The 17,916-nt window shown below is 36.6% G+C and overlaps 1 protein-coding gene across 1 annotated transcript in view; it reads right to left on the reverse strand.

The window, feature by feature from the left end:
- SEC61A2 (SEC61 translocon subunit alpha 2) overlaps window positions 1–17,916 on the reverse strand; it is a 43,930-nt gene that overhangs the window by 4,835 nt on the left and 21,179 nt on the right. The window contains exons 6-10 of the mRNA XM_007935430.2: window positions 10,119–10,250; window positions 9,603–9,712; window positions 4,986–5,139; window positions 3,861–4,021; window positions 3,353–3,550 (exon numbers count right to left, since the gene is read on the reverse strand). Of these exons, the coding sequence (XP_007933621.2) occupies window positions 3,353–3,550; window positions 3,861–4,021; window positions 4,986–5,139; window positions 9,603–9,712; window positions 10,119–10,250 (755 nt within the window). The remainder of the gene's footprint in view (window positions 1–3,352; window positions 3,551–3,860; window positions 4,022–4,985; window positions 5,140–9,602; window positions 9,713–10,118; window positions 10,251–17,916) is intronic.

Consider the following 17,916-nt stretch of genomic DNA (forward strand, 5'->3'; position numbering starts at 1 on the left):
GGAAGGAAGGTTAGGCAATCCTACTTCTGTAGTGATACTGCCTCGAAACCCAAGGAGGGGTCGCTATGAGTCAGGTCTGACTCAACGGCACATAACAACAACAACAATATATGGCATAAACTATCAAGCATAACCCAAAATGCACAAATGGAAGAGAAACTAGATGAATGGGACCTTCTAAAAATTAAATTTTGATGTGCTTTCAGAGACTTCTCCAAAAGAGTGAAAAGAAAACCTACTGATTGTGAAAAAATATTCAGCAATGATTATCTGGCAAGAGACTTATCTCTAGAATTTATAGAAAACTCCAACAACTCAACAACAAAAAGACATATAATCCAATTAAAAATAGGCAGAAGACAGGAACAGATATTTCACCAAAGAGGATATTCAGGCGGCCAACAAACATATGAAGAAAAGCTCAGAATCATTAGCCATTAGAGAGATGCAAATCAAAACAACAATGAGATACCATCTTGCCCCAGCACTAGGAGCAAAGTTCAGCAAGACAGAAAATAACAAATGCTGGCGAGGATGCAGAGAGATTGGGATTCTCATACACTACTGTTGGGACTGTAAAATGGTACAACCACTGTGAAAAGCAGTATGGTGATTCCTTAAAAAGCTGGAATTAGAATTACCATTTGACCCAGCCATTCCACTACTAGGTATATATCCTAATGAAGTGAGAGCCATTACAAGAACAGATATATGCACACCCATGTTTATCACAGCACTATTTACAATGGCCAAAAGATGGAAACAACCTAGGTGTCCATCAACTGAAGGATGGATAATCAAACTATGGTACATACACACAATGGAATACTATGCAACCCTAAAGAATAACATAGAATTGGCAAAACACTGCATCACATGGATGAACCTGGAGGACATTATGCTGAGTGAAGTACATTAATCATAGAAGGACAAATATTGTATTAGTCTGTTATTGTAAAAAGTCAAGGAAAGGTTTACATATAGAAGGAAATTTTATTTGTTGGTTACCAGGGGTAGGAGGGGAGGGGAGGGAACACTGTTAGATAGGTGGTGGTTGTTGTTGTTGTTGTTACGTGCCGTCGAGTCGGCCCTGACTCATAGCGACCCCTCCTTGGGTTTCCGAGGCAGTATCACTACGGAAGTAGGATTGCCCAACCTTCCTTCCGAGGAGTGGCTGGTGGGTTTGAAACGCCAGCCTTCTGGTTAGCAGTCAAGTGCCTTAGCCACTACGCTACCAGAGCTCCCGTTAGATAGGTAGAAACAAATATTGATTTGGGTGAAGAGAAGAGCAGTGTACCAAATGTGAGTGATCAACATGGTGGCACTGAGGAAGAAGAAAACAGAGAGAGGTACATGGGAGGTATAGACAACAAAAGATGAACTCTTTTGCACATACAATACTGCATTGTCAGTAAAGGCAAAATGGGTATAAAGGTGAATAGATGGGTAGACAGGCTGAACTATTAGGTATGTCTATGCAGGGGGGTGTGTACCCAAGACCATGTATAGGGTGGGCAGACAATGGTTCTACAAGTGTATTTGTATGATCTGTAAGAATTCCCAGGTGTATAGTAGAGCTGACAAGGGACAAGGTTGTAGTCACTTCTTGGGCACAGCCAGCTACCTAGAGGGAGCGAGTAACTGAACCTGTGGGCCCGGGAGCATAGTTGCAGGGGACATCAAGCTCAATTGGCATAACACAGTACACAGAACACTGTTCCACATCCTACTTTGGCAAGTAGCGACTAGGATCTTAAAAGCTTGCAAGCAGCCATCTAGATGCAACGATTGGTCTTTCCTCATCCAGAGCAAAGAAGAATGAAGAAAACCAAAGACGCATGGAAACAATGAGTACAAGCGACTGGTACACCATGTGATCCTCAGCCTATACGACTATGAAACTAGAAGAACTAAATGGTACCCAGCTACCACTGTCAACCACTCAGAGGGACATCTACGTAAGAGACCCTGGATAGAGAGGGACAACAATGTGGAATAAAACTCAAAATCATTTGGGAAAAAAAAGGACCAGGTTTGCTGGTCTGATAGAGTCTGGTAGAACCACTAAGACTATGGCCCCTAGCTGCCCTTCAGGTCTGGAATTGAACCCACACCTGTGGCTTTCAGCCAAACAAAAGATAGGCATATGAGGTGAACATTTACACTAGGTAGATACACGCCTTGAAGAGAACAAACATGGGAGAGAGAAGGGCTGTTTATGCACAGGGAGAGAGCTCAGGGGACAGGAGCGCATGGAGGGACGGACACAGGGAAGAGGTAACTATCGGCAGGAAGTGGGAGGGAAGCTGTTGCTTTGTGGTTAACTCATCAATGTCATGAGACAAAGTGTATGTGAACTGCTATATGGAAAGTGAATCTGCTCTGTAAACTTTCACCCAAATCATAATTTAAAAAAAAAATAAAATTACTCAAGTTTATTTATTACAAATAGCTCAGAGTGGTTAATGAGGGGGGAAAAAAAAGAATTACTGCCTTAACCTGTTAAACTTTAAATTTAAAAAAAAAGATCTTCAGTAAAAGCAGAAAGACATGAGTTGCTAAAATTTATAATAACAAAGAAAGATTAATAAATGAATAGAATAAGTATATTTCAAGGATAATGACTGTAAAAATACCAATTCCAGAATTATATACTCTGCTAAAGAACAGAGTCTAATTCTATAATTTCTTAGTGTTTGTGTGTGGAGATAACCTTTTGTCAGGTGACAAAATATGAACAAATCAAAATTCTACAATAACTTCAATAACATGACTAAAGAAGAAGCTATGATGAAGAGGATATAAAAGGAAGTAAGAATTTCCTAGATTCTAATTCTAGCAACACTGCTCTCTCTTCAGTCTAATTAATTACATGCTTCTCTCCAGCCCAGATAATCACAAGCTAGTTTATTGTTATTCTGGACGTGACAATGGGTGGAGGGAGAGGAAAGGATCTTTCAAGCATCCTGTGTATTATCAGGAAATAGTTTTTGTTTTGTTTTGTTTTGTTAATGAAACTTCATTGTTATGGAAGATAATATTACAAAATAGGAAATCTTTTTATGAAAGCAACTATTATTTTAGCCTAAAAATGAAAAAAAAAAAAAAATGTGATGGGAAAAATCCTTCCTAGACAGTAAAATAATAAAAAATACTTACCCCATTTTCGTTGTATAACACTCAACAATTCTACCAGCTATATAATAAATTCTACTCTACAAGAATCTCAAAATTTTACAGTAACTGATTCAATTATGCCTCATCTTTTCCAGATAAAAATTTAACTATTAAGTGCAAATTATAATACATTTTAAATACTTAAAATACTTCATATAAAGAACACAATACTCACAGCCCACTGTCCTAGTAAATTTACTAAGAAGTTGCCACTAAATCGAACGGACAGCATCTGGGAAATAACGTACAGGTTTGAAACTAAGGCAGACTGAAGAATAATGGGAATGTTGGAGGTGTAGAAGAGCTTGATGGGATAGCTACTGTACTGTCCTCGATACCGGGCTGACTTAATTGGCAAGTCAACTCGAAATCCCTATAAAACAAAAATAGAAGAACTGTAAATATCAAGAAAAGAATATAAACCAGAGAGGTAAAACAAGTAACTTCAGGGAATATAAACGGACAGTGCTTACAAAAAATTTTCCTCTTGCAAAAATAGTCTTTCAAATCCTTTTTCTACTTCACAACTATTTTTCACTTTAAAATCAGAGTCCAAAGAATGCAATTATCTGCTTGACTAGATTTTGAAACACTGACTTGTTAGACACTAACATTTCATGGCATTCTTCAAAGCAAAGTAAAAACCCACATCCCACTTACTTTGGTGAAGAGATTAAGCTTACCTGAAAATATATAACAACAGCAAACACAAAAACTGTAGCAATGAGGTTCATGAGATTGGGTAAATTCTGACGGTAGAAAGCCTCCCTTAAAGCTCGAACTTTGTCTGTTCTGGTGGCCAATAAATGAAACAGAGCTATGACTGCACCCTCAAACTCGGTACCTGATAAATCAAGATAGAAATTACCTATAGATTCATTATCCAAACTTGTCACAAAGGTCAAAACAAATAACCTTGAAACTCCAGCGTACAGCAAAAATGAGTCAAAGTAATTCAATGTTTACTTTATGAAACAGCCATGTGTGGAGATTCTAAAAATATTTAATTGTTGAGGCAAATGTAGCTTTTTTTTAGCATCAAATCTGAAGTTGTCTCAAGGGACTATTGTTGATGAAAATAGCCAAAGAAGAATAAATCAAAGCAAATATTTAGTTCAGAAAGATTTGCCTCTCCTTTACTTCAGGGAAGGAAAAAGAGCATTTTTAGGGGGATAAAAAAGCAGCAGCAGCAAAGCAGAATAAAGATGTCAGAATCAAAGATAGATGTTGCTCTATAAGCTTGTCTTTAAATTTATTTTACCAAGAACATTAATAAGCCATCATTGCTACTTTCTTAGGGCTGGAATCAGTTTATATGTTAACCAAAAAGAATCTAGGATGGCATCTGAGAGAAGTGGAGATGCATAAAGGCAGAAGAAAATATTTCAGTATTTCGGTGCCATTACAAAGCCAAAAGTAGAATAGCAGCAATGTATCAGTCCTCCTTGATGATACAGTAAGCTTTTTCACTTAAAAAATCTAAATCCACCATCTTATTTATCCTAGGAATGCTGAAATTGGTCACATAAACGACTTACGCAGCAACAGCTGAAATAAGGTTAACAAAATTTTAAAAATCTGTTTGCAACCACTGAGATTTTAAAAGCGCAAAAGCTAAAATTTTGATAATTTTTTGAAGTATTACTTCATACTCCACAAATCTCTGCTTATTAACTTTTGGGCGGTTAGCATTAGTTGTACTCTGGCATAGCAATCAGCATAGGTAGAGGCATGTAAACTAAACTGTGTATTAGTTTTCAGCACACATCCAGCAAAACTCGTGCAGTTGCAGTCACTGTGCAATGTACCTCTGCCAGTGTTAATGGTAGTGGGACTAAAGGCCTTCCAGACAATGGTTTCACAGATGTTGGTGGCAATAAAGAGGGAAATACCAGACCCCAAGCCGTAACCCTTCTGTAGCAGCTCATCTAACAGCAGCACAATCAAACCAGCAACAAACAACTGTGGGGAAAGAAAGGCAAGTAAGCTGAAGCAAGAATAAACGCAAGAAAAGGGGAAGATGAACAACCATTGACTATTTTCAAAGTATGGGCATTTTTAACATTAAAACCTAACTGCTGCAATACCAGGAGATCTGGTGGTGCAGTGGTTAAAGTGCTCAGCTGCGAACCAATAGATTGGAGGTTCAAATCCCACAGCCTCTCTGCAGGAGAAAGATGTGGCACTCTGCTTACTTAACGAATAACAGCCTTGGAAACCCTATGGGGCAGCTGTACTCTATTACAGGGTCACTACAAGTTGGAACTCGGAAGGAAGGTTGGGCAATCCTACTTCCGTAGTGATACTGCCTCGGAAACCCAAGGAGGGGTCGCTATGAGTCGGGGCCGACTCAACGGCACATAACAACAACAACAACAAGTTGGAAATGACTCTATGGCAGAGAGTTTGGTTTTTGGTTTGCAATATCACTATTATGACTCTGTATTTTTTAAACCTGCTTTAGAGAGAAGCCAATTCTGAAAAAATCAAGGGATTGGAGATGGTGTTATAAAGCAGACATTTTAACTTTAAAGTGTATTTACACACCTTCTGAATAGTTTCCCTTACAATGTTTAAGGAAGAACTACTCAAGAAGCACTCTAAAATAAAAAAAGTGTTCACAATTACAGAATTTATGGCAGCAAGAAATCTGAAAACATCCAAATACTACCAAGTACGTGAAAGGCCCAATGAATTATGGTATAATTGGTATAATAACTAGAAAGAATTATATACCATTAAAGAATAAATATGTGAACTACACTGATACATTTTTTATAAAGTATAACATATACAGAATAAATCTAATTAACTTGAACACAGATTATAACAATGTAAATATGCATTCTACACATATCCTGACAGACTGAATGTAAACTTGAAGACAAAGTTAAGAGTTCACCAGGTTCTTAAGTTCATAATTAAAAAAAAAAAGCACACTAACTTTAATTTATGTGATACTGAAAATTCTTAATGTTCTTCTTGTAGAAGACATTTCTGTAAAAGCATGTATCAATTAAAAAAAATCCACAGCCTTGCAAGTGACCTCCTCAGTCATGACTCCTTCCCCGTACTTCAGTAATCTAATCAAGAGGGGAAGAAAATATGCTTCTATGCCCCCAGCCTCTCACATGTGCACACTCTAAAGACACCCGCCTCCTACAGCAGCTAGCAAATGCCACTTCCATTCCTCCCAGCTGTCAAGTTTACCACCCTCATTATTTACTCACTTTACCCAATATCCCCTGTTAGAAAAGAGATCAAACTACCTACATTGTACCATTCTAATCATGCTTACCTTACAGTGTTTTGTTTTGGTTTTTTCTCTCCTCTGTCATTTCAATGGTTATACAGAGCCTAACTTGTCTACTTAGTCTTTTCACTTGACTTTTAATGGCTTGGAAAAGGGTACAATTCTCAATTGAGAGAGCACATGCCAACTCTTTACTGCTTGAAAACCAAGTTCAACATTTTGACAAGGTAACAAATAAGTTAGGACTTACTGATAAGATTGTGACCACATTATGTAATGAGTAAATAAATACTTCCAATGATAAATACAGAAAGCCATCCCAGTGCAGGGAATAATAGTTGTCTGTGAACAATCAGGCAACCAAAAAGCTTCTGATAAAATGACTTGTCCAAAGTGACATGGGCAGGTCTGAAACTATATTCTCCAGACCCTCTGTTCAGAATAATATCTATCAGAGTACTGAGTGACTCATATACATCTTCTATGCTCACCTGACAGAAGAAGCCAATTATAGAAACCAAAAAGATAAATGGTTTCAATAATTAAAGGAGTAAGGTAAAGGACAATAAAGAGGATGCATGCCTATGAAAAGGGGTGAGAAACAGAGGCTTCAGTATCTCACTGATTGAACACTGGTAAGAACAGAATACTAACTCTATATTCATGTGAATGTACAACACATATGAATCCCTAAAGTGGGTATAAGAATAAATATTTTACATTTCAACCCTTCATTTGCATGTATGTGCATGCACACTGCACATGCACAAACACACACACAACTTAGTTTGACAAAACAATACTTACCTTTACTATCTGCCATCCATGCTGGTATTTTCTATTCTTTGTTTTTTTTTAATGTTAATAAAGACTCACTATTTAGATTTCAAATCTCACTAGTAGAAAAACACTGAATCACAGACCATGTAAATGAAGTTAACAATAAGGTGAGAGATATCATACATAACAGCATGCAAACAAACAGTTGTGAAAACTTATCTTTCTTTGTGAAAATTAACTAACACAATCATATCTATTCAGTGTATCCACATATTTTCAATGTTAATGATGCTTTGAAAGGATACATATGATCAATCAAACATAATCTATTTCTTTATCCATTAACATTAGAACAATCATAACTCAAATATTTGTATACTAGAATTTAACACATATCCACTTTACTTGTTTCATACTAGTAATATAAAAATTCCTAGATTTCTGAATACTGAAAAAATATTAAAATAGAATAACTATTTATTGTCTTTTAAATCTCTGTAAGTAGTAAACACTTTAACCTAAAATTGTTCAGTTGAGGTTCTTTAAAAGTGTAAACATATCCTTAGTAAAAACTAGAAAACTGTTAATGATCCATAATGTTTTTAAGAGCTGGATACATGCCAATTCTGAGTGTATCAGGGTTAGTCTAAAATATAAGTTACAAAAGTAAATGCTATAAAGAAACAAAACATAATTGGTATATCAGTATCCTCAACAATGCCAAAAGCATATGAAAAGGTGTTAAATATATTAAAATCTGTTGTCAGAGAATCTTCTATACCAATCCATTGACTATCTTTTTCCTCTAATTCCTAAGGGCTTGAAGTGGCCAATCAAGTGGTTAAATGGAGAAATAAAGACAATGTCATTCTTCAGAGAAATCATTGCTGTGGAGTAGATTCCAACTCATTTGACCCTACAGGGTAGAGTAAAACTGCCCATAAAGGTCTCCAAGGCCACATCTTCCTCCCACAGAGCCAACAGTAGTTTCGAACTGCTGGCCTTTCAGTTAGCAGCTGAGCACTTAACCACTGCACCACCAGGATTCCTTAAAGAAATATACCTTAAACCAAACAGCAACACACCATAGCTCAGAAAACTAGCAAAGACCCTGATAAACCATTAAAAATTCCTGCTCTGGCCAAAAGACTAAGTATTCTCCTATCTTTAGAAAAGCCACCTCTACTGCTATTGATGCCAGTAAACCCATAAACGATCTAACTTTCCTTGTTCTAAATCATGCTTACTAAATATCCTCTTCATTAGTCTCTGTATGTTTTCTTATAGATAAAAAAATGGTCAATAATGCCAGTCATAAATAGTCCTATTTCTCAATATGTGTATTAATAAACTAGTATTTTACTTTTCATATATTCTGACTTGATTTTAGGTGTTACTAAAAAAAAAAAATCCTAAATTAATCTTGATCTCATAGAAAGAAGAAGAAAGAGAAATTTCCAAGATAACCAGGACTTTATATTCCCAGCTTATATCTCTTTTCAAAATCCAGGAAGTAACTATTATATAGCTTAAGTACAATCCATTCTTGGGTAACTTCTCTAAATAATTCTTCAGGTCTGTATAGGAAAAAAAAATCTTCTAAATTTTACATATTTTAAGATACTTAATACAGTGATAATTATGTTGGCCTTGAATAATGTCTTTCTAAAGTACTCATTGAAAAAATTCACAGACTGTACGTCCATATGTATTATTTGGTTTTTGATTGACTTTAAGATACAATTGCTTATAATGCCATGTGTAGCACTAAAAAAAGAAAAAATATAATTAAACTATAACACAATACCTTATTACATTGACTTTTTATTTTCTACTTATAAAAAAAGAATTAATTTAGACAGATATTCATCATCTAGCTTGCTGCACTGTTTCTATATTTTCATCATGTCATTTCCGTACCAAATCACAGCAAATTCTTTGAAGACATCTTCAAAACAAATTAAACTCAACATGTATCTGGCAACATAACTCAACTGATGTAATGATAACATGAAGAACTATGACAAAGCTGACACACATGCACAGGAAATAACAACCACGTCATTACTGCAATCTGACTAAGAGCAACAGGAAAATAGTATCATCTGTAAAAAACAAAATCCCGATTTCAGAGACATCAAAATGTGAAAAATGTGTATCTTATAATCAATGAAATATCTGTAATTCTTTAAACAGCCACAAAGCTTTTCAAATAAATTTATTTTTTCACATCAACATCATTTGTTATTTTAATAATCAAAATAGTATAATTAAGTAAAATAACTCAAAAATAAGAAAACAAATGCATCGATTACTTAAGACTTACTACAAAAGAAAAACAAAAGGATCAAACTGTTTAGTTATCAGCATACGAAAAAATAGAATGTCTTACCTGAATAATGATAAGGAGACAGATTCCAGCACCCATTTCAGCAGGATCCCCGTACATGCCCGTCATGACATACACAATGGCTTGCCCAATGGTAATAATCATACCAAATACTGACAAAAATTGGGGGGGGGGGAAAGGAGTACATGCTTACAACCAAAGACAAAAAAAGGCTATAGAAAAACATCTTTATCCTTGAGCATTATGCTCTTGCAAGATCTGTCCATATGGGATTAAATTGAAAGAGCAACTCAAAAAATTAGACAGGAAATTTGGGAGGAAGTGAGTTTATGTTAATAGGGAAGGAAAAACTCTGAAAAGGAAAGTGAGAATGGTTGTACAAGTCAAAGAATGTAATCAATCTCACTGAATTATACATGTAGCAATTGAACTGGTGTATGTTCTGCTGTGTATATTCTCGACAACAAAAAACAAATTACTAAGAAAGAAAAACATCTTTATCGTAAACATTCTCAAATTTGGAAAAAACTCTTTAATTGTATACAATTTAATGCTCACGTTTTTGGGCTCCATTGAAGAGAGCTCTATCTTTGGGTGTATCTCCAACTTCAATGATTTTGGCTCCAGCTAACAACTGCATAATCAAACCAGATGTTACAATTGGGGAGATACCCAATTCCATTAAAGTTCCTATAAAAGGGGACAGATGTAAAGAATAAAGAATAATCTTTACTACAGAGTTACTATATACAGAATAACTTAGAAACATCCCATGCTTAATTACTTCTATTGTAACACACCCTTAAATTTTAACAAGCAAATTTTCATTCCTTAAACATCAATACCTAAAAAAGTTATTATTTATAAATACTACCCTGCAAACAATGCACTAAATAAAAATGAGTATTAATACTATAAAAATGTAAATTTCTGTAAATCCTAAATTTAAAATGTTAAAAACCTTTGAAATAAATCATCCAAGATTTCTGCCCAAATGATTATTAAAAATTATACTAAACGTTTTTGTTTTAATGCAAAATAAGAAATTACACAACAAGCTCAAATTTAACATCCCAAGTCAGTTTTTAAAACTGAAGAATATTCTGTGATTTTAAATGAAAATTTTAAATTACATAGAGTCATCTGAAAAAATATTGAATATTTAATGGCATGGAAAATGTTCATGACATAGTGGATGGCAAAAAAAAAAAAAAGATTAGAAAATAATATATAGTGTATGATTTCAATTTATATCTAGGTGAAAAAATAATTCTCTGTTATTTAGTCTATTGACAAGGTGCTTCATATTACTATTTTTACTCAATGGGATTGTGAATGATTTCCATTTTCTTCTTTTTGCTTCTATTTTCTAACTTATTTTCTTCATAGAAAAAAAAAACTCACTGCCGTCGAGTCAGATCTGACTCATGGCGACCCCTCCGTGGGTTTCCAAGGCAGTATCACTACGGAAGTAGATTGCCCAATCTTCCTTTTGAGGAGTGGCTGGTGGGTTTGAACCGCCAGCCTTCCGGTTAGCAGTCAAATGCCTTAGGCACTATGCTACCAGAGCTCCCTTTATAGAAAATATCTATTGCATTTATAGTACAAAATAAGAAAATCAAGTATGTCAAGTGTGTAAGGTAACATAAAGAACTAAATAATTTTACATGATTAAATACTATTTCTTCATTGGCCATTCTGTCACAATATACCCTTAAATAATAACTTTTATAAATACTGAAGAAATGCCTTATTTTGAGAAAATATTTCATTAAGTGGATATGTGATGTCTCAGATATGTGAAACTACTACTTGCTTCAATAGTTAAAGATGAAAATTATTTTTCCTGTTAAGGCCATTAGAATCTAAAGAGGAGGTAAAAAATTTATAGAAAGACAGAATTTTTTAAAGTCAAATCACCATAATTTATAACTGCCAAATAGATCTAGTCTAGAAATAGATTCAACCAAGCTTTAATGAAAATTTGATGTATGGACTATAGCACTTCAAATCAGTAGCCAAAAAAAGGATAAATGGACTTTGGCACATGACCGCCCATTTATAGCAAAATAAACAGACTCCTCACCTCATACCCTGCATCTAAATAAGTGCCAGATGTATTGAAAATTTAAACATAAATGATAAACCACAAAAGTACGAGAAGTAAACATGGGTGAACATGCTTATAATCTATGACCAAGCTGAAACACCTGCACACGGTGGGAAGAAAAATCTCATTCTCATATACTGTTAATAAGAGTAAAAAATAATACAATACTTTTGGAAGAAAATTGAGCATTATCTCTCAAACCTGCACGTGTACCTATCTTATAAATAGTTAAACTTCTAGAAATTCATTCTATTAAAAAATTACAGAAGTATGCAATTAAATCATTGTTTATGATAAAATTGGGGGGGAAAAAAAAAAACTAAATATATGGCAGAAGAGGACCTTAATGGCCTACAACAGTTTCCTAACATACTTAAAATACAACTTCCTTACTATCGCCTACAAACCTTTCATGATCTGGCTCTTAGCCACATTTGCAACAGAAAGTCTCCCTCTTCTTTTTTTTTTTTTTTTGAATACTTTATTGTGTATTATGTGAAAGTTTACATAGCAAATTAATTTCCCAATCAATAATTCATACACAACTTGTTCTGTGACACTGGTTGCAATCTCTGCAATTTGTCATCATTTTCACCTTTTTCTCCCTGGTTCCCCTTTTGCATTTCTTGTTTCCCTGTCCTTTCCTTCTCATCTTTGGTTTTGGACAAATGTTGCCCTTTTGGTCTCCATATAGTGCTCGAAGGAGCACATTCTTCACAGGTGTTACTGTTTATCTTACAAGCTGAAAGGTGGCCTCTGTAACTGTCTTGAGTTTCAAGTTAAAAGGCTGTCTTAGGGCAATAGTTTCAGGAACCCTCCAGTCTCTCAGACCAGGAAGTCTGTTCCCTCTCTCTCTTTTTTTTTTTTAAATTTGACTCTTGTTCTACACTTTTTACACATTGTAACTAGGACCTTTTATTGCGGTCCAAATCAGTATGGTCAGTATCCAGTTCTTCTGGTCTACGGTTAGAGGAGGTTGTGGTTCACATGGGCCTTTAGTCCTGTGGACTAACTGCTTCCTTGATTCTTGTGTTTTCTTCATTCTCCTTTGCTCCAAGCAGAAAGAAACCAATAGCTGCTTCTTAAATGGCCACTCATAAGCTTCTAAGACCCCAGATGCTATTCACAAGACTGGTATGTAAAAGATGATGTTTATGAACTGTGTTTTATCAACTGATGTAGATGTTGCCCAAGACTATGGTTCTTAGCTTTCAAGTCCAGTAGTTCAGTGCTGATGTCGAAATAGTTTCTATAGCTGTGCTCCTACATGCACTATTACATATGAGTATACGTGCAGCACTTACAAATTTTTATTCAGAAATATCCACAACCATACCTATGTAGATATGTGGTGTTATTTTCATATGACTCCCCTCACCTATTTATTTACCTATGTTATCTACTCATAAGTAGGAGCTTTGGTGGCGCAGTGCCTAAGCATTTGACTGCTAACCAGAACACTGGAGGTTCAAACCCAACAGCCACTCCTCAGAAAGAAGGTTGGGCAATCTATTTCCATAGAGATAGTGCCTCGGAAACCCAAGGAGGGGTTGCTATGAGTTGCAATCAAATCGACGGCAGTTAAGTTTCGTTTTGGTTTGGTTTTCTACTCCTAAGTTACTGTCTGTTATTACCGTTGTTGGAAGATTGTATATTGTTGTTGTTAGGTGCCACCGAGTCAGCTCCAACTCACAATGACCCTAAGTACAACAGAATGAAACAGTGCCCAGGCCTATACCATCCTCACAATCTTCCCTATGCTTGAGCAATTCAGTATAAAAAAAAAAGTCACTGCTGTCGAGTCAGATCCGACTCATAGCGACCCCTCCTTGGGTTTCCGAGGCAGAAGTAGAAAGAAATAAAGAGACTACCTCTTGCCCATTGAACCTTCCTTCCGAGGAGTGGCTGGTGGGTTTGAACTGCCAGCCTTCTGGTTAGCAGTCAAATGCCTTAGGCACTATTCCACCAGAGCTCCCAAGCATTCATTATAGTTGTCCTTTATTCTCACGTACCTCTCAGCATCTTAATCATATTGTACTGACTTTCCTCATGTTGTATGCTGCCTTTCCCTTCCTCATAATTAACACTTCTATACTATTTAGTGGTTTTCCCTACCTTCTCCTACCATCCCTGGTAACCATTAAAGTTTCTTTGTGTGTGTAAATCTATTTTTGACTTTTTATAATAATGGTCTCATACAGTATTTGTCCTTTTGTGACTGACTTATTTCACTCAGCATAACACCCTCCAGATTCATGCATGTTGTAAGATGAATTCACCATTATTCCTCATCATTGCATACTATACCACTGTATCAATGTGCCACAGTTTACCTATTCATCCACTGATGGACAGGTTGTTTTCATCTTTTTGCTATTATGAATAATGCTGCTATGAACATGGGGGTATGCATAGGTCTATCATGGCACAGCTCTTATTTCTCTAAGATATATATCTAGGAACAGGATTGGTGAATTGTATGGTATTTTTGTTTCCAGCTTTTTAAGGAAACACCATACTGTTTTCCATAGTGGACATACCATTTTCCAGTCCCACCAACAGTAGGAGTTCCAATCTCCCCACAGCTTCACCAGTTTTTGTTGTTCTGTATGTTTTTGATCAGCACCATTATTGCCAGGGTAAGTTTTGATTTGCATCTCTCTAGTGGAGGTCAAAAAGAAGGGGAAGGGGCTCAATGAGATGGATTGACACAATGGCTACAATGATGGGCTCAGGTATAGCAGGGATTCTGAAGCTGGCACAGGACCAGGCAGTGTTTTGTTCTGTTATACAAAGGGTCGCTATGACTCAGAGCTGACTCGACGGCACCTAACAACAACACCACCACCACCACCAGCTAATAACTGCAAATTTTTCTGTGTGTTTGTTAGTTGCTTGAACGTTGTCTTCAGTGAAGTGTCTGTCATGTCCTTTCTCCGTTTTTTAAATTAGATTGTTTGCCTTTTTGTTGTGAGGTGTTGAAGTTTTCCATACGTTTTAGAGATCAGTCCCTTGTCTGATACTGTCATTGTCAAAATTATTTTTTCCAGTCTGTAGGTTGTTCTTTTACAGTTCTGGTGAAGTGCCTTGATGAGCATAAGTATTTAACTTTTAGGAGGTCTCATTTATGTAGTTTATATTCTGTTGTTGTACATTTTCAGCTATGTCCGATAGTCTGTTTATGTCATAAATTAGGGCCCCTAGGTTTGTCCCTGTTTTCTCACATGAACTTTACCTAAACCTTACAGTTTTAGGATTTACATTTAGGTTTCTGATCCATTTTAAGTTAGTTTTTGTGTATGATGTGAGGAATGGATCTGTTCCTATTTTTGCAAATGGATATCCAATTATTCTAGCACCATTTATTAAAGAGACTAACTCCTACACAACCCTGATACCAGAAGAAGTAGATGGTACCTGGTTACCACTGCTAACCCCTTTGAAAGGGATCCCAACAGGAGGTCCTGGATAGAGTGGGAGAAAAATGTTGAACAAAACGAATAATAATAATAATAATAAAAGACCAGATTTACTAGTCTGATAGAGACTAGTAGAACCCCTGCGACTATGGCCCACTGACATTCTTCAAATCTGGAACTGAACTCACCCCTATGGCTCAATTTTCAGCCAAACGATAGACAGGTCAGTAAGGTGAACAATAACACCAAGGAAGTATGCACTCAAGAAGTACAATCAACAGTACAAGAGCAAAAGGACACCATATGTCCAGGAATAAAGCTCAGAAGGCAGGAAGAGATAGGAAAGAACAACACAGGTAAACAGGAGGAGGAAGTGGGAAGAGGGATGTTATATTATGTTGTTGTTGTTATGTGTCATCGAGTTGGACCCGACTCATAGTGACCCCTCCTTGGGTTTCCGAGGTGGTATCACTATGGAAGTAGATTGCCCAACCTTCCTTCCGAGGCATGGCTGGTGGGTTTGAACGGCCAGCCTTTTGGTTAGCAGTCAAGTGCCTTAGGCATTATGTTACCAGAACTTCTGTTACATTATAGGGATTGCAATCAATGTCACAAAACAAAATGTGAGTGAATTGTTGAATGGAAAACCAATTTGCTCTGTAAACTTTCACCCAAATCACAACTTAAAAACAGAAAAGAAAAAGAAATAGAGAGACTACCTCTTCCCTATTGGATAGACTTTGGCCCTTTGTCAAAGATCAGCTATCCATAGGTACATGGATTTATTTTTGCTTTCACATCTGTTCCAAACATCTATGTATCTGTCATTTTACCAGTACCAGGATGTATTGTGGCTACCCTGGCTGTACAGCAGGCTCTGAAACTGGGCAGTGTGAGGCTTCCTACTTTGTTCTTCTTCTTCAGTAACGTTTTACTTATCCAGGGTCTCTTTCCTTTCTATATAAAGTCTATGATTAATTTTTCCATTTTGTTAAACAAACAATGTTGTTAGAATTTAGTCAGTATTGCATTATATCAATTGATTATTTTGGGTAGTACTGACATTTTCACAATGTTAATTAAATCTTCTTATTCATGAGCATAGTATGTTTTTTCATTTAAGTAGGTTTCTATTGATTTTCTTTGTATAAGTGTTTTATGTCCCGAATTAGATTTAATTCCAAGTATTTTATCTTTTGGGGAGCTACTGTAAATGGTATTTGGTATGGTTAAGGTTGTCTGTCAATTTGGCTGGGCTAGATTCTTGGTGGTTTGACAGTTATGTAATGATGTAACTTGTGTAGTTTGGCATTTATGTAATGATGTAATCACCCCCCCCCCATGATATGATCTGATGTAATGAGCCAATCAGTCCTAATGGGTGTTTCCTCAGGGGTGTGGTCTGCATCCAATATATACATATATCGATGTTCTGGGAAAGCTCACTCACTTTCTCTGGATCCTGCATCTAGCTCATCATCATCTGACCTCCAGTTCTTGGGATTCATCATACTCCACAGACTGTGAAGCAGCAGGCTGCCATTTTATATGCCTATTTTGAATTCATCAGCCTCCACAATCCATGAGCCAGCAGCCTACTATCTAACCTGCTGATCTTGGATTCATCAGCCCCTGCAGCAGTGTAACCCAGCCTGATATCTGACCCACAAACTTGGGACCTGACAGCTCCTACAACCATGTAAGCCATCTTCTTGAGATTAGAGACAGATAGATAGATAGATAGATAGATAGATAGATAGATAAGGTACACTTCACTGATTTTTGCTTCTCAAGAGAACCCAGCCTAAGACAGCTGCTATCTGGCTCAACTAATGGCCAGTGTAGCAGCCTACTCAGCTCTCTTAATTGGTTTCCTAGAAGCAACCTTCTGCTACTTTCTGCCAGTTTTACTGTCAGGCACCCTTCTAGGGCTCTCACTGACAGCTCTCTGCCGTTTGGCCCTTCCCAGGCTCTTTGCTGTCTTCAGTGTTCCAGCCATTGACTTATATCACAGCTCTCTTAGAATGTTCCTCTCACAGGAAACCCAGGTCAAAATAGTTTTGTTTTTCTTGGTCTTGAGGTTTCCTCCTTGCCTCTCTTTCCTGTCTCTAAAAGCCTCTGCAGGTTTTGCTGCTTATATAAGAAAACTCCTTGTTATGGACTGAATTGGGTACACCCAGATTATGTGTTGTGAATCTTAACCCCTATACCTATGGTTGACCCTGATAGCGTAATGCTATGAGCTCAGTTGCTAACTGAAAGGTTGACAGTTCTAACTCACTCAGCAGTTTCACAGGAGAAAGACATGGGGATCTGCTTCTATAAAGATCACAGCCTAGAAAATCATGTGGAGATGATACACAGTGTCACACAGCGTTTCTATGAGGTGGAATGAGCTTAAGAGCACCCAATAACAACAACATGCGTGTGGTTATAAGCCTACCTGGGAATGGGTTTTTGTTGTTATGTTAATGAGGCAGTTTTACTGTGAGGTGTGTCTTAAATCAATCTAAGATATAAAAGCAGATTAAGCAAGATGCAAGAAAGCACAAATGGAGAGGAAGATATATGCCACAAGATCACCAGGAAACCTATGAACAGAAGCTGAAAAGAGACAAGGACCTTCCCTAGAGCAGACAGAAAGTAAGCAAGCTTTCTCCTGGAGCTGACACCTTGAATTCAGGCTTCTAGCCTCTTAAACTATAAGGAAATAAATTTCCGTTTGTTACAGCCACCACTGCTCATATTTCTGTTACAGCAGCAACCGATAACAAGACAGAATTGTTTCCTAGATTTTCCTTTTCAAAATTTGGTGTAGAGGGATGCA

This window comes from Orycteropus afer, unplaced genomic scaffold (assembly GCF_000298275.1).
Source record: "Orycteropus afer afer isolate SDZICR_OR568_19922 unplaced genomic scaffold, OryAfe1.0 scaffold00028, whole genome shotgun sequence".
Classification (NCBI taxonomy): domain Eukaryota; kingdom Metazoa; phylum Chordata; class Mammalia; order Tubulidentata; family Orycteropodidae; genus Orycteropus; species Orycteropus afer.